The sequence below is a fragment of the Aphelocoma coerulescens genome, chromosome 15 (assembly GCF_041296385.1).
Source record: "Aphelocoma coerulescens isolate FSJ_1873_10779 chromosome 15, UR_Acoe_1.0, whole genome shotgun sequence".
Classification (NCBI taxonomy): domain Eukaryota; kingdom Metazoa; phylum Chordata; class Aves; order Passeriformes; family Corvidae; genus Aphelocoma; species Aphelocoma coerulescens.
Genome location: NC_091029.1, coordinates 7,700,237 through 7,721,458, shown reverse-complemented (window position 1 = coordinate 7,721,458; position 21,222 = coordinate 7,700,237). Strand labels below are relative to the sequence as shown.

The window sequence follows — 21,222 nt, the reverse complement described above, 5'->3', positions numbered from 1 at the left end:
AGAACAAATGTTTCAGTGTTCCCCAAGGCAAAATACATATGGACAGTTGATTCATGGCAGGTGGCATCTCATTTTTCCAAGAATATAAAACGTAATATATACCTGTTATTTTACTTTCTGAACATGCTTGGCTTTTTCTTGGCTCTAACTTGCTATTTTATTTAGCTACAATCACTAATAGCAGTATACCAAACTGTTTGATCTGGAGGCACTAATATAGGCATATTTAAATAAAAATAACATCAACTGGAAGGAGTAAAGCAAATTCTCAAGAGACCACACAGCAACTTTATCTATCTTGGTAAAGAAAAAAAAAAAACCCTCTAGAAGTTTAACACTACAGAGCTTATCAGTCTCAAAGCACATCCCTGACAGTCAGTGGTGGTTCTCACTCTACAGAAAAACCAGGCTCATTTAGATGCAGGTAAATGGAAAGCAGAGCCATGAATATCACACATACGAACTTATTTTTGGTTTTACCTACAAAAGCAAAGGCAGAACAGATTTAAACACAAGCCATGCACCGATGTAAATTTTCAACTCTTTTTTTTTTTTCCTTTTGAATCCCAGAGACTTCCAGATCTGTAACAGGGAATGCAGCTGCCTCAGGGGCCAAAGAGCAGAAGGAAAGCTGGGTCATTGTATCTCCAGTATACGTATAAAGTAGTGAAGAAATTGGTGTGCACACTCTACATGCATACAAAGAGAAAAAAGAAAGAAAAAAGAAAAAAAAAGGACGACCAATCTTTTGCGAGGTAATGCTCTGTTTTTAAATGTCAGCTTTATCCATCTGAAATAATATCTCCTAGAGAAATAGTTGAACTTTCCTGTGAGCGACAGTGTGCTCTATTGGAACAGACAGAGTTTGATCTATGACTGAATTTACCTGGGCCAAGTTCATCCATAGGTATCATATCACGACTCCCAGACTTCTCATTATCTAGAAAACAGAAGCATTGGAACAACTTGAGTTACATTTACTTTTCCCAAAACTTGGTAGTTTTGAATTAGTCACAGAATCAGAGAGGTCCATAAAGGACTGAACGCAGACATTATTGTAAAAAAATTCCTAAACTATTCAACTGTTATCCATTCAGAAAGGGAAGTCTGAATCAAATTCCCCAGAGAGCACACATAATCCATGTATTTTCTGCTTTGGCCCTGCAATATAGAACTTTCTCTCTTGAACAGAAACCACAGTTTGCTTTGGACTACCTACCACTATTAACAGGTTTCTCTTTGGTCTCTCCAGAATAAAAGAAAATAAGTAAGGGTGCAGCTTCTCATGGCACACAAGCCAATCCAGCAGCCTGCTGAGCCAACAGAAAACTAATCCAAAAAGAAAACAAGTTTCTTGTCACATCAGCAAAGTGATCCAAATCATCCTCTGCATAACGTGCCAGGTTTGATCAAAGACAGGGAAGGTGGAAACAGGCAGGGCGGTGAGGGGTTCCTGTTTCTGCCGTAACCTGCAGTTAAACCAGAGAAAGTGCACCAGGCAAACCCTGCTCTTAGCAACCAGAGCCAGACTCAGAGACACAGCCATCATGGTGAAGCCAAAGCTGGTGCTACAGTGGTGCTGGTGTGGCTATGCCTCATGAAAAAGCAGAGATAGGATTAGCTGGAGCTTGAATATACCAATTCCAATTAAAAAACCCTGCATGGTAGAGGAAGAGGCTGTGCCAAAATGGGCACATTTATTTAAAAAAGGGTAAGACTCCAATACAGAGTAAGGGTAAGGTCAACCCCACTTCCAGGAAGATTTAACTGATAACGCTGCATCCAAGGAGAAAACAGTATCAGTAGTGTACACTTTGTAAGGGAAGAAATACTATCCATCTCCAGGTAATAAGGACTGATTGAGACTGTGGGGTAAAAATCACCACATGAATAGTGCATTTTTACCCCCTCGTGCTGTAACACAGTCATAGCAAATCCAGAAAACAAGTACAGCACTATATGAGAAGTGATAAAGAGCAGAACTGACCTTGACTTTTATCCACCAGAGGCAAAGTGCTGTCGTCGTAGCCAGACCTGCCAGCAGTACCTTTGGAGCCCTTTGGAGCTGCAGAAACAGACTACGAGACAAAAACCACATAAATACCAAACTTCTACTCATGGAAACTGAACAATAAAAATAAATGAATCAACAGCATGAAGATTACAGAATGCTGCTAAGCCCCCCCTTCTGTTGATAATATGGAACTGGAATATTTTTTATTTTCATATAGATTTGATGAAGATGTTTCCTCCCTGTTATCTCAATGGTGGCACTGGTGCTCTGTAAAATGAGCAAAACCCTTCCACAAGAAAAGGTGAGGAGGCTGCATGTCAAGCAGAGGTGGCTGCCCTAGGCTGCTGTACAGAATGTTTCAAATGAGACACAACTAAGACAAGACATGCTAATTCTTCCTCCAGTAAATTGGGGCATTTGGCCTGTACAGGATGGCAAACTCCCCAAACCTAAAGAGCCACGCTCCACACACCACAGCAAAGCACAGCCAGCAACTTCATGCAGGATGGCATGACTGAGTAAGGTACAATCCATTGTGCTCTCACCTGGAAGAACAGAAGTGAAAAATCTACAGACTGCAATATTAGCCTAAGTAAGGACACCTTCCACTTAGGCCTTTCCAGAACTAATTTAAGATCCAGCACCTTTACCTGGAAGTGTGACTTGTTCCACCCGTCCTTCTGAAGGGCGTTCCGTAGTTCTTTATAGCTCCAGATCATCTGAAGAATGTGAGATGCTGCTTTTGTTTCTCTGGGAGATTGGCTATTTGCAAGATAAAATTACAGCTTAAGTAAAAAGCAATGTCAGACTATCTGTATGTTAACACCTAATACTCCATACTGCTATTATTTGAACCTGTAAGTTATGGGATAGATGTGAAATCATTCAGTGACTCCTTCATATCTATAGGTATTTGCTGACAAAAACAGAAATCAAAATGTTATGGATTTTGCACATTTCTGTGTTTTCACGCATATGGCTGGACAAGCACTGCGGCCAGGGTGACCCTTTTGTCTTGCAGCTGTCATTAACAAAGAACAGATAGATTCCATCCTTCCTGGCTTTATTCAGGGGAAAAAAAACCCAAACCAAAAAAATATTCTAAGCCACTTTTCAAACCTTCACCCCAACGTACATATATTCCTCACAATTCAGTGAAGCTGCTCTGTCATTTAAAATACCTTGCACAGTAATTTCAGTCAGCAAAAAAACCAAGCTGTTTTTAATTGGAAAATGAGATTCCTTACTAAGTCAGTACATAGACACCTTTTATAATATAAAACAGGCCTAGGTTTTTGGTGGCTCTCATATTTCTTAACAATACAACCCAAGAAAGCTACTTCAGCTACTCTCCCAAAGGTTTGCAGCAAACACACCTACAATGTCTAACGGGGCTGAACTACACAAAACGAAGTTTCCTCTACAGCAGTCAGAACACAGTTTTTAAACTGAAGAAAATTTGTCACTTCTAATCCCACCACCAGCCCTTTGGCCAGAACAATTACTGCACATCATTAAGCATTTCACTTGAAAGAAACAGATTTCATCACTGGCATTCCACTAGTGAAACAATGCCACAGAAAAAAGGCCTCCCAAACTAAAACCAAAGATCATGGCTTCACTGCAAATGCTGCCTGCTAAATGTATACATGGTGCTAAGATGTCTCTGACAAGGAGAGAGCACGTCTTAACATGACTGAAGTGACTAATCAATTAACCTTTTCCATCAAGTAAGCCTTTTAAAGGTGCTGGCTGTTTTTACTTTGTATATATTAACTGCTGAAATTACAGCTCTGAAATGCTGGGGTGTTCCAATACCTTCACAAAGCAAAAGCTGCTGTTCATAGTGACATTTTCATGTTTGCAAGGAGTTCTTACGCATTTTGCTTTCAACTGTCACTTACCTTGACTTGCTGATAGCTACCAGCTTCTGAATGCCCTGTGTCTGGATCAGAGACCTTGCATTTTCTGAGCTGTCAGTAATGATTTCATGGATGGTATTCAACACTGCAACCACTGTATCCTCTTCCAGGTTCTTTGCAGATCTCTGCTGCCTGCTGGGTAAATTTCTTACCAGCTCACCCATGGCATAACTACCTACATAAGGGGAAGAGATACCATTAGGCAGCCCTAATAATCATTTCAGCTTTCCATCCTGAATGACTAAAGACAATGGTGTTTGCTGTGTCAGAAAAACCCTTATAATGCATGTGTTTTAAACCACAAGACTGTAACTTCACAGGGTATTTATCATTCATTATTTCAAGGTGACTGACAGCTGATAAAGCTAAGATAAAGTCCTTCATCATGGATTCTGAAAGGTATTGAGGGGGGAAAAAAGCCATTTTTACTTAGAATTTTACAGCCAGCATCTATCATATTTTGCAAAGCCTGAGGCGAAAAAGCATCCGGTAGCTGCTGCTAATGCCACGTATTCATGGTAATACACGCACACAGCTTACTCAACTTAGCCTTGTAATAGGCCTTCTGGGGCAAGGTGTGCAGCCATGCATTTATTAACCTTCCCCAAAAAAGGGAAGAGTATTTCCTCCTGGGTGCAGTTAGCCTTCTCCATGTATAGTACTGGAGAAAAAAACAGGGAATCTGGACTTTATCATTCCCAGGTATCCATCTGCACCATTTGCCTTGGCTACACCTCTGAACTATAAAAATGAGAACCTGAAATACTAAGGTAGAATCCCACCTTGCTATTTGCAAGTATCAAGTTCAGTGATGGTCCCAAACATGTGACCAGTATTTCCTGGCCTGACAGGGTTACAGTTTAAACAAATACCTTAGTTAAATACAGAAGTCATCTAGAGGAAAACTCATCTCAGCTAAATCTTTCAAGATTCCTGATTATGGGCAGGTGAATGTTATTTACCACTTTGGATAGGAGCTAGAGCAGTGCTGAACACTAACTTGAAGAATATTAAGCTGTTCAGTGTCCATTTCTCAAGTACCCACCAGGCAAAAGATGAGAAAGGAAGCAAAAATTGAAAGGTACAACTTTAGAGCTCCCTGCACTTCCCCAAGTTAGCTCAGCATGCCAAAAGCCACACTCCCACTCTAACTGGACTAGCAGGCAGGCCTAAAGAGCAACATCTCTGTGACGTGTGACTGTGAGCACAAGTCCCATGCTAGCCAGAGCTAAGGAAAACACAAGAAACCTCTTAACCTATCCAGCCCTCTGCACATCTACACACACTCCTCTCCTGCAAAAACCTACACCTAATGTTACTCCCAAGTTAGAGATTTCCCTCAAGCCACAGCTTGAGTGGGCTGGAAATACATTCTGAGCTGACCCCCCCCCCCCCCACTTGGTGGCTACAGCGTAATCCCAGATAGCGTGGATGGAAACTGCAGGGAGAACGAATCCTCAGCCCAAGGGACAGAAAATGTGAGGTCTCTCAAGGGTCTCACAGATCCCAGCCTAGTTAGAAAAGTCAGAAGATACCTATGAGATCTTTATTGCGACGATCCATGGAGAGGTTTCTCAGGGCGATGGACACGGCCCTCACAACCTTGTCTGAGTCGGACTGGAGCAGCTCCACGAGCACCGGCAGCCCCCTCTCCTTCCGCACCGTCGCACGGATGTACGTGGACCACTGATCAGGACACACGAGGGAAAAGAAACAACAGCAAGCACTGTGAGTTCATATACCTGCCCTTTCCTTGCCCCTGGTATTTCTTTCGGTGCTGTAACCCATTTTTTTCTCTGCAAAGACTAGTTATGTTGTGCGTGCTGATATATTGCATTGCCCTAACCCATCATTCAAGTTCACCAAGCACCAAGGAAGAAAGGATGTACAAGTTCATCCTACAGCTAAGCCAGCTTCTGGGGAAAGAGGGCAGCAACAGCAGGAAGGAGCATCATCTGCCAGCATCTGTTCTGTACACACCTTGGTGTGAAAACACATCCCTCTGGATTAGGAAAAAAGAGGTCAGAGGGAGGAAACAGTAAAGCATCTAAAGCATCTGTTATCTTCCTCCTCCTCCAATTTCATGCTTTTATTCTGTTTCATGATTGTTTTTAAAATAAGCCTGTATTATTTAAAATAAGCTGTACTCAAGGCAGCTGTGAAACACCACCCTGCCAACCCTCAGGCTGCTGATCAGTCCCACTTTGCTGAGCGGTTCTAGAAGTGATCAGGCAAATCTTTGAGAGAACTGCCTGATTAGTGCTGGGGATGCTTCACAGAGGGTATCAGAGGACACTCTGGAGTGCAGTTTCCTCAGCAAACTGTCAATCCAACAAATTAAGTATTCAGGACACCTAACTATCTAATACCAGGATTTTCTGAATGGACAAAACAATGGTTAAGTGCTTGAAGTGGTAAAGCTTGCTCATGGTTAAATTTTCATGAGCTTAGTGCCACTTCCACTATGTAAACATCACCAGTCCAGAAGATGCAAAACATCTTCAGTAAGCAAATGGAAATAATTTCCTTAACATTCCCACCTCCCTTTTTAAAGGAGACACAAATGCACAAAGTAACAGTGCGCTTACAATGGGAAATCCCCTTGTTCTTTACTTACACAAAGGAAACAAAAAAGACTGAAAAGCAGACTGTACTCACTGTCCAGTTGCCAGCACTAAGATTCTGCAAAGCTCCTGCAGCAGCTTCCAGAGTGTTGAAGTTCTGACTTTCGGTGAGGATGGAGAGGTACAGTCGGACCACGTCTGGCTGGTACAATAATTCAAAGCCTGCAGGTGGGGCAAGAGGAGAACAGAAGCAAGAGAAGCAGAGAAGACAATGCATAAATAAACACATACTTCTATTTCATCAAATAAGAGAACAGCCACTGCTACAACACAGAATGAAGAGCTTCTGCCATACCCAGGACATTCTATCCACAGTTGTTGGAAATGGTGGAGACAGCAACTCATGCAGAGAATGTTCACGTGGGCTGAAGGTCACTTTGCTTGTCTTGAGGTTGACAATTCTTTCTGGAATCTGTGCTATAAACTGCCCAGCATGCAGGTAATGACAAGGTGACAAGAGACAATTTTTGCCTGCAACAATTCCTACTTTGCATCTCTAGACTGCGCTGCAAATTCACCTTGCACTCCTGTCCTTGTTCAAATCCCTCTCAATACTTTCAGAGACACAAAGAGCAGGGCAGAAGAGAGCGAGCTACAGCATCCTGTCAGCCACACCCTGCACACACCCAGGGGACAGAAGGGAGGGCCAGGATGTCAAAGTGACCAGAACCCCCAAGTGTGAGGGGCAAGGAGAACACTGACTCCAGTTCAAATATTCAGCACAGAAATCCACCAGCATTGTCCCACACTGGGAGACTGTGACAGCCACATCTGTTCACTGCAGATCCCCAGAGTCACTGTATCAGCTGTGCAGTTTAAGCACGACAGGAATGAGAGCCACTCCCAGCTCTGCCAAGGATTTCCTTTTGTGATGCTGAGTAACTGACAGTAGCATCGTGTCCTGACTTCCTCATCCACAGGATTAGGATTTATGCGTCTACCCACATCAAAAAGAGGGTCTTAGGCAAGAATTCCATCACTCCAAGTTGCTGCACAACTTGAAGCAATTTTTATCTATCTTCCTTCACTAAGTGTAGCATGACACACTGCATCAATGAGGGCAGAGTATGCCAAGCATCTGCTTACAGGACTGGCCAGACACACCATCTCAAAGTGGTGTTCAAATTATGTGAACAAAAAACTAAACCCCTAAAGTGGCTTGGTGAGTGCAGGATGGCACAAGCAATTTCTGGTCAACGTGACTCATCTGCAGTCACTGTAGCTGGTCTGGTGGCCTTTGGGCTGTCTGCAGTAAGTAAGGTTCAGCAAGCATTACCTAGGAGAGAATTTCTAGAAAAACATGACATCAAAGAAAGCATAAAGTTGTGAAGAAGCCTGGGCAAAGAGGGAATTTCAAGCTTGTTTTGAGCAGAAGAATTTTTATTATTTGTACACATGAAAAGAATGTTTTTCACATGACAAGATGCTGTCCTAGAACTGTAGCATAATTCAAAGCAAGTTTTCCACTAGCAAGACAGGAAATCTCTGAACACAAATCACTTCCTCTCTTCAGTATCTTCTCTTCAAAATCACCCATCTCTCATGCACATGTCTGAGATTATAATATTTTAGACATCTTGGAGCAATGCTATCCTATCCAGTGGATATCCTATAATTTTTTTTTTAAATTATTATTCCCTGTTGCTAAAGGCTTCCAGAAATAAAAGCCTTGATCTTAAGCATAACTATTTCTCCACATCCTTCATACCAGTTATGGCTGTGTGGCTATGTGAGTCAAGATCTCAGAACTCAACCCTTTAAACCCTGTATAACACTGCCTATAAACACAGGCTGTGTTTACCCCCTGGCTGTACAGGGGGTACTAACCCCACTGAATGCAAGGAGATGCAATCAGCCAAGGTTTGTTCCATACCAAAAATCTGATCTATGCCTGAGGATCCATGAGCTGGCTCATACTTTCCGTGCTCAGCCTCTCATGTGCATCCCAGCATGCCTGGATCCTTCTCCAGTGACTGGATACTTAACCTGCTCCACATCCATGCCTCATTCTAATGCCACCACTTGCCTGCTACACATGACACCCTACAGATATGTGCAAGCTACAACAGATGGCAACCCCCAAAGGCATCCTGCCAATCCATACCACTGACTTTCCTCTTCTCCGATGTCTCCTCCTTGTGCTGGGATCACTGCCCTCTATATTGAATGCTGAGGAAAAACCATCGTTACTTAATCCATGAAGCAGGAGCAGTTGTACATACAGCTTTTCTCCATTCCTTGAATAAGTCTGTGATTATCTGACTCCAATACGACCTTCATATCACCCTTCTCCCCTACCACTTCACAAGGTGAATTGGCAACCTAAGAACTTCTCAAGAAAAAACACTGCTGATAAGCGCCCAGTGTTCCTTTCCTGAACACTAGTACTTAAAAATCTCTTAGGATAGCCTACTGGAATTTTGACACTTTTATCTTTTAAGGAAGCTTTGCTGAAATGTAAATCAGATAGCAGAAGAGATGAAGGCAGGTTCATTAACAGATAATATTCATACAGAACATTTTCTGCTTCTATATCTGAGCTCACACTTGCCTGTGGTTCAACAGGATGCAATTGTTCAGCCAATCTTCTGTTTAGGAGTAGTACTCAGTTGTAATTCCGGCACACTTGGAAACAGCCCCACACTCTAACTCTGTCCTGTTATTTAAATGCAGTCTGTGATGTGCCCTTTCTGTCAGTCTGTACGTTCCCTTTTGGCTGGACACACTTCCTTCTTCAGCACCTCGCTGTGTGTGAATACTGAGATGCTCCAACCCTCTAACCTCTGCTTCCCTCCTGCAGACCCAGCTGCATTCCAGTCACGCACCTCCCACCCGCTCTCTGTCATTACCTCTCTCCATGCATGAAAGCCTCTCCTTTTTCCTACTTACTGATGTAAGAGCATCTCAAAAATGTCTTCACCTTCTCTCTTCAATAATGCACAGCATTTTCCCTACCAACCACCAGTACCTTCCTGCTTTGAGGCACAACTCCTTAGCCAGCTGGTGGATGATTCCCTCCTCACTCCACATACCCTCCTTTCCAACTACATTTATGCCTCTGCCCTATTGGCATCTGTCTTAAACACAGTCAGTGAGTGCTGCACACCACACACAGCTCTGTCCTCCCTCCTGCCTGCTCCTCCTCCCAGCACTGCAGCTCTTCTGGGTCAGCCTGGGTATGCCAGGGAAAGGCAGGAGGAGTTGCCAAAGCCAAGTACACCAAGAATGCCCCTCATGGAGGCTGCTCATTAGCAGGGATGAGAACCTAATAACGAGAAAGTTACTGCTGCACTGGAGGGTTTTTCCTCTCTGACAGCAAGCTGACACTTTTCATAAGCATTATAGTGCCTTAAAAAGAAACAAACAAGTTTTATATTTTCTCCATCTGCCTCCTGTCCTAATGAATCCAGCTCTGCTATTTATAGGATGTAATTTGTCTGAATTATTATAAATTTCCTTCCAGTGTTGCATGAAGGCCTTGCACGTTTTTCCATGAAGCGCCTCAAGCACGTTCCTGGGAAGCACAGCTGGTCTCACCTCCATTAAGCACCTGCTTCTTTTCAAAACTGATTTCTTTAATTTCAAGATCATCTTAATTATTTTTTCAGGTAATGCTACTTTTATGCAATATACAGCTAACTCCTTACTCCCATTTAAAAATGGATTGAATAAATGAGAAAAGAGTCATTAGTGACAGAGAATACATCAAACAAGAAAAACATCCACTGTTTTTCTTTTTTCTTTAAAAAGCTGTTTTAATTATAGCCCAGATTCAGCACTGTCCTTAAAAAGATAATCTTCCTGGAATAAATGAGATTTTTCCATTGGTAATGGATTTGTGCTGAGTTGCAATCTACCACTGTTTCCTCCTGGAAAAGCATGGAGATAAGTAATTTATTGCTTTTTTCATCACAGAAAGCAAAGTAAACAAGTTCACTCTATTTGGTTTTGGCTTTCAGAGAAACAGAGAAATGCCTAGGACCCTGATGTCACTGTGAGCATCAGACCTTTTGCAGTGTGTAAGCATTCCCCCAGCTAACAACAACATGAACATGTCACAGAGGAGTATCTTTATATTAGAGTCATCTTCTCCAACACACTGCAGTCTCATCTTTCTGAGAAATAGGAAGATGAGCTTTTTTGCAGCAGAGTTGCTCAAAATTGGCAAATGGGACTAGTTCTGTGTGAAGTTCACACTACCAGGACGTGGCAAGTAGATTATCCTTTATTTGCCCAGAGAACAGTGACAGCACAGACAGCAATTTGAATCCTGAATAGAAAAACACCTGAGGAATTAGCTGATTAGCCATTTCCATCCCTTCAATCCTCAGTCCCTGTGCTGAGAATGATGCAGCAGTTCCTGGATTATCTCCTCCACAGAACTATTTACTTTCATCTTGGCAATGCTGATCCTGTGCCTATACTTAGCTACATTCTGGCAATAACATAAGATACTGCACCAGGTACCTACCTATCTCTGATACACCTACTTAATCCCAAATTCAGACAACTCTCTTTTGAACAAGGCTGCCAAACCTATTCCCTTTCACCACCCATTCCACTTAGGATTTATTCCCCCCCCCTCCCCCAAAAGGCATGGGAAATTATACACATGTGGATGCTGGTCAGATGAGAGATCTCCTGCTGCTGCAGCAGAAATGCACTGCTTAATTTTCTATCCACACAAAACCTCTGGACTGATGCTTAAAACAACTGTCAAATTTCAAATTTTTTTAGGAAGCTGGAAGGATGCTGGCAACACTGCAGAAAAAACCTAAGCAACCCCTAAACCGGGGGGAGAGGGGGGGTGTGTGTGTGTGTCTGTGGAATCACTGACGTGAACTCTTACAGCTACTCGTTCTTGCAGTGCGCAGAGGCAATTCCCACTTACTGCACTGTGGTTCTCAACAGGAAGATGCAGCGGCACCTGGGCTCCCTTTGGGCTGACACCACAGCAGGAGGTGCATTCCCTGCCCACAGCTCTGAGGGGCTGCCGGCACTGGGAGCTCTGGGGCCGCCGTGCTCGCCCTGAGCCGCACCTGCAGCGCCGGCAGATGGAGCGAGAGGAGCCCGCACCGCACCTCCTCTGCAAGGTCACCCGAAAACAGATCTGGCACAGTGAAAAAGCATCTCCCTCAGCAACCAGGAAGCTATCAGCCAAAAGTCAAAACCAAAAGGAAAAAAAAAAAAAAAAAGAAAAAAAGAAGAGAGAGTAAAGAATCATGACAGTAAAAGAAATGAACAACTAGAATCTGCACGAAAGAAAAGCTCGGCAGCCCCTGGACTCCTGCCCTCTGCTGACAACCGGCCGGTACCTTCACCACAGCCTGTGCAGCTCATTGTCCCCAAGCTGTGAACCGGGGCTCAGAAGTATTTGCTACAAAAATGTTTTCAGAACGCTTCAGCAGCAAATCAGTCCAGCAGTTCAACTCTCCCCTTCCAGGAACCCCTCCCCCTGCAGTGTGGTTTTACAGCAGGCTACATGAAAAACCCAATAGAAGGTTGGGGGAGGCAGCTGGTTACTTTTGTAAAAACAGTAATCAGATCCCTAAAAAACCCGACCCATCAGCTCCATTCTATCTATATGCTGTGCTTCAGCACCCAGTGCACAAAGCAGCTTGAATGCCAACATAAACTTGCAAGATTCTTCTAATTGAAAGGCTTAACAGTAGCAAGAACGCAGCCAGCTCCAACGGAGCTAAACGCTTGGCATAAGTGCCCGAGAATGCAGCTCGATGCAGATACATGCAGAATACTGAGTGCCACAGCAGCAGCACAGCAAACTCTGCAACGAATGAAGATGAAATAATAGGTGGAAAGTTCTGAACAGTCCCTGTGGCTTTCACTTCAAGGTACAGCACAAGTCAGGACAGGTACTGCGCTTACTGCAGAGATTCAATCACGAATGCAGCATCCACCACTGAGCAGCAGCTCTGAAGACAGACAGAACAGCCTTTGAATAGTATTGAAAAGAAGGACTGGAATAATGTGGGACACACGAGACTCGAATCAGGCTTGAGGGAATGTTTAAGAAGAGTTTTTCTATTTAGGAAATGAACACCACAGTGTGTGACCCTTCCAACTAATCTACTAAGTCATACACAAGTTCTAAAATGATGTAAACTCTTCCCAGCTTATCATGTACTCCCACAATGACAGCAGCACTGGCATGCTACTCAAAAAGGGAAGCAAACAAACCCCCAGCCCAAAGGATGTAACAAGAATGTTACCAGCACTACCAAGAGTGAGGTATGCAAAAAACCACCACGGAGCTAGGGTGACTGCAGGGAAGACAGAAAGGCAGTAAGAAAAGGAAACGGGAGGGCAAGGCATTGCAGGAGAAAGAAAAGATGCCTGGGAAAGCAAATTGGCTTTTGCTATTTCTATTATTCTTTATATTTCCCAAGCTCCACGATCTGTCATCAAAGTACCTTCTTACAGAGTGTCATTTGTACAAGGTAGGTTACATCCCACTTCATATCCAAAGAATATGCAATTCAACAAAGAGGTGGCTCAATCAAACAACCCATTTTGACCTTGTGTGAGTTCCAGCACTCCTGTTTTCTGTGACCACACATTTTAGAGCTAATACAGTTTCCCCTTCCAAAGGACCTGCAAGCAGCATTTCTCCCAACAGTGTTTGACACACTGCCCAATACAAAGTCTTTTCCAAGCATATGCAGCTAAGTCTCTTGGCAACTGGAGATGTTCCATTAACAGCCTTTTCTCCTCACTAATCAGTAGCCAAGGCTCTGGAGGACTAATACTTAATAAGAATCTCAGAGCTGCTGCAGATAACTGGAGCACTACCCAAGCTACCGGTTCAAAAGGGGAATGCTCTGTCCCACAGGGCTGTCACTAAAGGGCAGGGAATCCCCAGCAGCCAAGCCATCCCTGATGCAGGGATGGGAGAGCTGCTAAAGGTCTGCACCCGCAGGGAGGGGAGACACGTGGATGAACTGCAGCACATTTAAGCATTTCTAGGTCACCTTTGGCAATGGTTTTTGTTTGCCTTTGAGAAACACCATTGTTACAAGCAACAATGCTTTGGATTGGAGTTAACATTAAACCCTTTGGCTGCATGATTAAAATGGAGAGCTCATGTAAATAGCTTCCTTTACCCCAGCCCCAGAAGACTTGCCTCTGACCTTGGAGACTCTCAGTACAGTACATGAAATGTTAACACTTAACTCTCTCGCCAGCTTCTCTAATCCAAAGTTATTTTTATTTACTTCACAGTGATAACTGAATGCATTTTCTTTTAAAAGGAACAGGACAATCATGTTATTCCAAAAGCAAATCTGTTTTGAAATGCAATTTGTATCTAAAAATCAAACATTAAATAAAATTTTCTCCCTCCCTCTTGCACACAGAGCACACACTGAAGTCTCTGTGCTGTGTGAGCTACGTATCAAATGCAAACTGTTTGAAGTACAGGTTCCCCTTTTCCCACCACCAGCTTACCATGGTGTTTGCAAGCTCCCAGAACGCAGCCCAGGCCCTGCATCACCACTGCAACATCTCCAAGTGGGACTTGGTTCAAAATCCTGGCTCACATATGTAAGTGAGTATGAAACTAATTTGCATCAAAGGTCTGCCAGCTCTGCAGGGTTTCACAGTGTGACACTGCCAGCCGCGCCGGGTACGGAATTTCTGGCAGCTCAGGCACACCCGGGACTCTAAGCTAGGGATGAACGCTCCCTGGCCTGCAGAAATGCTGTGTCTAGGGGAGTCTCTCTTACTGTTTGCCCCTTACTCTTGCTTCAAACACTAGAGTGTTTTAAAAGACTGATTATGCTTATCGGGCTGGTGATCTCACTGACAGCAGATCAATATGCCAAGGGAGCACCAATGCGCCCAGATGTGAGCAATCCTGCCTGCTCCCTTCAGAGAAGCTCCTTCCTGAAGCTTTCTGGTTGGGCTCACACCTCTAACAGCTGATGCCAAAAGGAGCTGGACACAGTGATGATGTGCATTGCACTGGGGACTTCTTAAACAGACAGCAATCTGGCCCATGCATACGAGATCAATATCAAGCGTGTCACTGATCATGTTTTGTTTCCCTGGGAGGGAAAACCTGAATTTCCAGATGCTGTCTGCTATACCACAAGGATATTTGAACAACAGTGACAAGGTCAAACATCGATGCTTATTCTTTTAGATCTCAGTGCGGTTGCTGCTCCTACTGGCCATGGGTGCTTCTGACGTGGCTGCTCCCGTCTCTGTGAGGGTCCAGAATTACATGACTGACTGGTTTTCCTTCTCCTCTCTGAAAGGACCCAGACGGCAGTGCTTGGTGACCGCTCACATGCCCCGAGGGGTGTCTCTTTGTGTGTGTCACCAAACAGCTCTATTTTGTCACTCCTCCCTTTCAGCCAGAGAAAGCAATTCCAAGGACTGCACAATCCTCTCCAGAAAGCAGAGCACTGCCCAGCCCACCCGGCTCCTGGTGCTTAGGCCAGCGACACCAGTAGAAAATGTGGAGGGGCTCAGGAACTGTCAACTTACTGACCTCAGAGCTGCAAACACCAGCCAAGAACACGTGGGGATGCCACAATAATCCAAACCCATTGCATTGCCAGAGATCTCTTCCCAACTGCAGCTCTGGAAACATGCAGTAACGAGGTGACACTACAGAACACCTCATCAGGTGGGAAGTGGCCCTTTCTTCCTAATGGGGAAAGGTTTTAAGTGGAGGAATCTCTAGGCCTGAACATGCTTGCTCTCTGCCTTGGTAGGGCTTGGATCCGCTGCTTTTTGGAGCATACTGCAAAAGCCTTTTCCATTTGGCCAAGCTTTCCCAAAGGAACAAAAGAAATAAAAAGACGGCTGGCAAAGTTAATGAGGATTGGGAACTTGATGAAAATTATTACTTTTCATATTAGACAAACAGATGTGTTTTTTCAACTGTGCGTTCAGGTATTCATGCCAGAACATGTGTGTTTTCTGGGGCTTTTCCTTAAGCTGAGAAAACCAAAAGCAGACAAAAATGTTGTCCTTACAACCCCCACCTACAGCTCCGAAAAGCACAACACAGCTTTCTGATCACAGCTGCCGTGTGGTGCAGCTGAAGAGACCTGAGATCTAAGACTCTTTTCACTGCCATTACTAGTGCAGATGCCTATTTGTCCAGTCCAACCATCAGCAGGTTTGAGGTTAGTGTATAAAATGTGTTTATTAGAGAGAGAGATACTGAGTGATTCCCTGAAGATGAGCCCACTAAAAAAAACCCAAATTACAGCACAGCTATGTCCAGTAGTGAAATACAATGTGTTGCTGCTACTGTCTTATCAACAAATCCAAGAGCCTCATAACACAAAAATGTCTCAGAACTAGAGTCGCCAATGAAAATCAGCAGCACTGTTAAGGGACTCCTTCCTTTAACTTGTGGCTGCCCGAGTCTACCATTTTCTTTCCTCTGGTCTTCAGTGCATTTTTAACCAAGGATCATGTGTTCCAAATTGCCCTTTTTTGGCCTCAAGCCCCTGTAAAACTCAGCTCTGCAGTTCCAGATGCCAATCAACTGCTCTTACTCCAGGAAGCTAATGAGCTTTTAGCTTCTTCCCAGCTCAGTAGAAACCTGTCTGCAGAGAAAAACTTACTGCAAAAGGAATCGTACTTTAGTCCTTGGCTCCAGATGCCACCTGAGCATATTTATTTTATTAAAAAGATTCTGACATTACTTAGAACTGTTGAGATATCGAACAACTTTATAAACTTTGTGTCACAAAACACCAGGAAGCAGAGAAGCACAGCAAAGGGAAGAAACACTACAGCAGGCAGCTACATGACAAAATAAAAAAACCTACATGGTAATGCATATTTAGTCAAAATATCCACACACCCTCAGACATTAAATACTGAGGTATGCAAGAAAGGTAGAAAAAGCACAGAAAAAGCTTTCTTACCTCTGAAGACCTCTTAAGTATCTTTTTTCCTGTCTCCAAGACAAGTGTATGAAATGTGCTGGATCATGAGGCCCGGTATGGTCCCACCAAGTGCCCTCCCCTTCCAGGTGAGAGACTGGACACAGTAGCCCAGTAGCCCAATGCTTGTAGGGGGCTGTGCAGTGGAGGAGAGGCCGCAGTGCTCTGCAGTAGTGCAAAGCTGTGGGGTCCAGCACCAGGCAGAAGCAGCACTCGGAGTGCAGAGGTGTGAGGTGGTTCTGCAGAGCCAGCAGCTGAGGGAGGGAGTGGCCGCAGTCCTGGAGCCAGGCTGGGCTCAAGGTGGCTGCAGCAGTGACCAGGGATTTTCCTGGACACAGCAGCCACACTCCTCCAGCCCTCCATGGATGCTGTTTCTCTCCACCAGGCCTGTGGAGAGCCGAGGTGTGGGAGGACCCACAGCACCTTCCGCGGTCAGCCCTTCTGTGCTGCTATGCACTGGGTGCTGGCACTAAAACCAACCAGCGAGGCAAACCCAAATCCTCCATCACTCAGGAATTTACAGAAACAGGATTACTTTGTCAGGTGTGGGACTTATGGGGGTTTCCACTGACTGCGCTTCAAAACATTCCTGCTGCTGAGGGACCTCCTGCTCGGGTTTGAAAGCCCACACGGTCCTGACAAGCGCTCGGGTGGATCAGAGCCAGAGCTGCGACAGACAAGGATCGACTGACAGCATTTCCACTCGGGCTGGCACCTGTCAGGTTCTCCCCTTTGCAGCATGTCTGGGTTTTATCTTCAGTGCCAAGGGAAAAACAACGTCAAGAAAAAACCCAAATCTTTCAGAGCTCACGCACACTGAAATATGCTGAGAAGCCAAACTGAAAGCTTCTTTCTGGGTTACTCATGCTTTACTGAGTCTTCTTATATTTCCACTGCTCATCATGGTTTTTATATAAAGTCTCATAAATGGTCATAAGCCATTACACAGGTATTTGGTTATCCATATGAATTCAGCTGCTTGTTAGAGGCCTGTCTGCTTAAGGCAGTGAAGGGCTACAGAACTCCACAGCTTGAATTTCTCAAATAAGAAGGCAGAATAAATTTTTTTATTCTCCAGTGGGCATACCCTCACAGAAACATCAAATATCTCAAAATACATCCCAGTAAGAAGGAAATATTTGTACATAAACAACTAATCTTTTTTGGAGGAAGCTTATCAGAATCCAAGCTGAGCAGAAGCTACCAGGTCCAGTCTCAGCCTGCAGAAATGAAAGGTCAGTGGTTCCTAATCACTGGGACCGAAGCCTGTTTGGTTCATTACGTGCAAAGTCCTGCAGTCTTGCCTTTTAAGCATTTTATAAGCAACTGCCATATGGAAAGACTCCCCCATGTTAATAAATAATTTATTATACGCCAACCCAAACACTTCCTCCAATCCTGTTTGTGTCCTGAAATTGCTAATTAGTTCCTGCTCCAGCTTCCAAAGTCAAAAGTGTGTTTCAATTCCTCTCTCCATTTCATGAAAGCTGCCTCATGCACCCAAAGGCAGCCCAGTGCCTCTAATCTGTCTCAATTACAGTCACTGTGCTGCTGTCAGGCAAGTATCTCCCAAACATCCAAGAAAAAGAAGTTGATGCTTTCAATGTCAAATGAATGTCAGGCCAGAGTGGAAGCAGCACAGAAGGTTTTCCATAACTTCTCTAATAAAAAATGGACCTTGCAGCCCAGCTTTTTTTAAGGTACTGTATTTGGGTACTTAATTCTCATGGATTTCAGTGTAAACTAGAAACATTAATGCCTCCAAGAACAGAGATTCTGCACTCATCCTCAAAGCACCAAATCCAGGCAGGGATTACAGATGATGAGAGACAAGAGGAGATGCTGCTGCTCCTCCCTCATTTAAATTGGGACACACTGGAACATACCCCGTCAAAGCACTGAGTGAACAGGTACTCTCCCCTCTTCCTGCCAACCATTCTCTGCAGCTTTCTGGAAAACCAGGGAAGTTTCTATTAAATGCAAACCTGTCTGCTGTTCGGTGCACTGCCTGAATATTGGATAATCACAGGCAGAACTGACACAAAACCAGCTCTGCCTATAGAATAATAGGTTTCCTGGAAACACAGATCTTGCTATAAAACTTGAAGTTGGACTAGAATGTGAGGTAACACAACATGATCCAGAGAGAAGTAGCTCCCTGAAGCCTTCGCTGGCTAAATACACACACACAATACAACCACAAATAAATCTATTTGCAAGTTAAAAAGAAAAAGAAAAGAGATTGGAGCCCTAGTGTGTAGCAATGAATGAGATACTTTGCTGACATGAATAGAGGGAGCACAGAGACATTTTTCAAGAGGCAAAGGGGAACATTACACAGCATCCAACTACAGCCTGCCTCAACTTCACCACCCTACAGCAATGGCCCGCATTCATAAGCCAGCAGAAAATCATATGAGAAATTTTGTAACAAAGCCACAGCAGCCACTACCTCAAAGCAACTCTGACACCTTCTTTGAAACCACTTTATCGCTTTTAAAACAGTGAAAAGATCCCTAACCCAACAGCCACAAGTAATAGGACAGTTTTCAATTTCAATGCAGCTTTCTTATGGTAGTGTTATGCAATTAAAAATTGAGCTTAAAATTACCCATGTAAAGGATTCTAAGCAGAAGCTGACATTTACTGTGGAGCTTGTTCATGCCTATAGAAAACTCTGAAAAGGTCAGTATAAATGTAAATAAGGTGAGATACTTCCTCAGGAGTATGGAAATTTCCATCATATTAGGGCCTATACCCATTTCTCCATGCAAGGTGATGTTATGAATGCCCTGATGGCTTCTCATGGGCCATCTGAGTCCAGAGCTTGATTTAGAAATAGATCTTCAGACTTCAATGAAACAACTGGCACCAAATTTTCAGTGTTTCAGGGAAAGCAGGATGCAGCCACCCAGAAAACTGCCAATACAGTTTACTGTCTGTGGGTTTAATCTCAGCATTGTTTTCAGCAAGCAGGGATGTTGGATTTTGAGGGGACGTGCTTGTTAGAATTTAACTATTAAGCAAAACCTTGCAGAACCGCCCATATCCAAGTCACACGTGCATTTACCAAGTATTACATTTTGGATACTATCACTAACCTGAAATACTCTCCCAGCAGCAGCTCTCATGTAATTGAATAAATAGGATTAAGGTCTCATGTTCCTAACACCCCCAGTTTCTCATTCCTTGAGAAATTCTGAACACACTGCCAAGAACACAACAGCTCAGTCATCCTTCCCATTTCTCATCTCTTCTCTCTCACATCTGCAGATTGCCTTGTGTGCTCTCTCCTTTTATTACTCAATGTGAAAAGCAGCCCCAAAAGGGGAGTGGGAAACCTGCATCTGCAAGGAATGCAGGCTTCCAATTTCCCAAGTGTTTAAAGGTCACTGGGGACTGTCCAGGTAAGGCAGGTCCTTTCTCTAGACCTTACTCTTGTCCCCTCACACTCTGAATGAGTCTTTGGAGATGTTTTTCTTGCTCATCATTTTTAAGCTCTCAGCAGGATAAGATGCAATTATATGCTCAATCGTGATTACATATTTGCTGGTTGTGATTTTAGAGGTCTCAAAACAAAACTCATTAGATTAAATGTTCTTCCTGGCCTTATATGAGAGGGACAAGAAGAACTGACATCTCTAAATGGAGTGGGCTTGCTAGCACAAGCAAGCTAGAGAGACATTGCTTTAGGAATCAGGCAATCTCATCTCCGATCCCAGCTGTACCATGAAATTCTCTCTAACTGCACAATTCACTTCAGCAGGGGTGCCCCCTTTCCCCTTCCACACGAGTTTGATCTTGCTGATCTAGACCTGGCCTGCTCAAGTCACAGTGTGTTGGTACTTATCCTTACTGAGGCTACTGGTAAAAAAACCCACAAAGTTGCTCCAGATGTCTCCTACAAAGCAACAGTATTTTTAGTAAAGTGACAGCAAGGTGTGCAAAACACAACTGAACTGGGCACAAGGTGCAAAGACTGCTCCACAATGTCTCTTCCAGATCTGCCTGAACCAGAGTCTATTCCTGCACAGACAAATAACATTTCATGCTATTATAGACTTCCAATTTTCCCTATGATCAAGACACAGAAAATTCAGGGCTGAAACTAATGGTCTGTGAGGCTGAAATAAAAACGCTCTCCTTTCTACCACATACTGATCAACATTCTCACTGATCACCTGGAAATGCCTGGGTCAGCAATCAAGCTCTCAGTGGGTTCAGAGCAACCAGCAGTTGGATTGACATTGCTTTCTAAACCATGCAGAGGTAAGGTTCCCCCCGCCTCCAGTTGACAGGTAAATTTAAGTGACTGCTTTACCATGTAAAATGCCTGCCTCTCAGTTCAAGGTCATTTTTCTTCAATCCACAGTTAGAGGTATATGGCACATTAAGTCCTATAATTCCCCTGTCATGGTGGAGAAGGAGGGGAGCTTTTAAGCCTGTGCAGAGCACTCGGGGTTACAGAAATAAACATGGCTTTATATAGCAGCCTTCACATACAAGAGATCTCACAGTGGTTTACAAAGTAATGAGTCAGATAATAGGGCTGCAGCAGCTGTGCAGGTACACACACTAGAAATTAATGCTGAGAAAACAGAAGTCTTAATTTTTTGATTCTCTTTATTTGCTCTTCTGCAAAATGTGACTACAGCTTCAGCCCAACTAATGAGCATCAGTGGCTTCTGCAATTTAAAATGCCCTGGTTATTTGACATTCCAGTTTGTTTTAATTTT

The 21,222-nt window shown here is 43.8% G+C and overlaps 1 protein-coding gene across 8 annotated transcripts in view; it reads right to left on the bottom strand.

The window, feature by feature from the left end:
* The window catches only part of ARVCF (ARVCF delta catenin family member), a 259,867-nt gene that overhangs the window by 12,929 nt on the left and 225,716 nt on the right, over positions 1 to 21,222 (bottom strand). For all 8 annotated transcript variants that reach the window (XM_069030537.1, XM_069030538.1, XM_069030539.1 and 5 more), the window contains 6 exons: positions 6,595 to 6,722; positions 5,472 to 5,622; positions 3,919 to 4,111; positions 2,665 to 2,776; positions 1,988 to 2,078; positions 887 to 940 (listed from right to left, as the gene is read on the bottom strand). In XM_069030537.1, the coding sequence (XP_068886638.1) occupies positions 887 to 940; positions 1,988 to 2,078; positions 2,665 to 2,776; positions 3,919 to 4,111; positions 5,472 to 5,622; positions 6,595 to 6,722 (729 nt within the window). The remainder of the gene's footprint in view (positions 1 to 886; positions 941 to 1,987; positions 2,079 to 2,664; positions 2,777 to 3,918; positions 4,112 to 5,471; positions 5,623 to 6,594; positions 6,723 to 21,222) is intronic.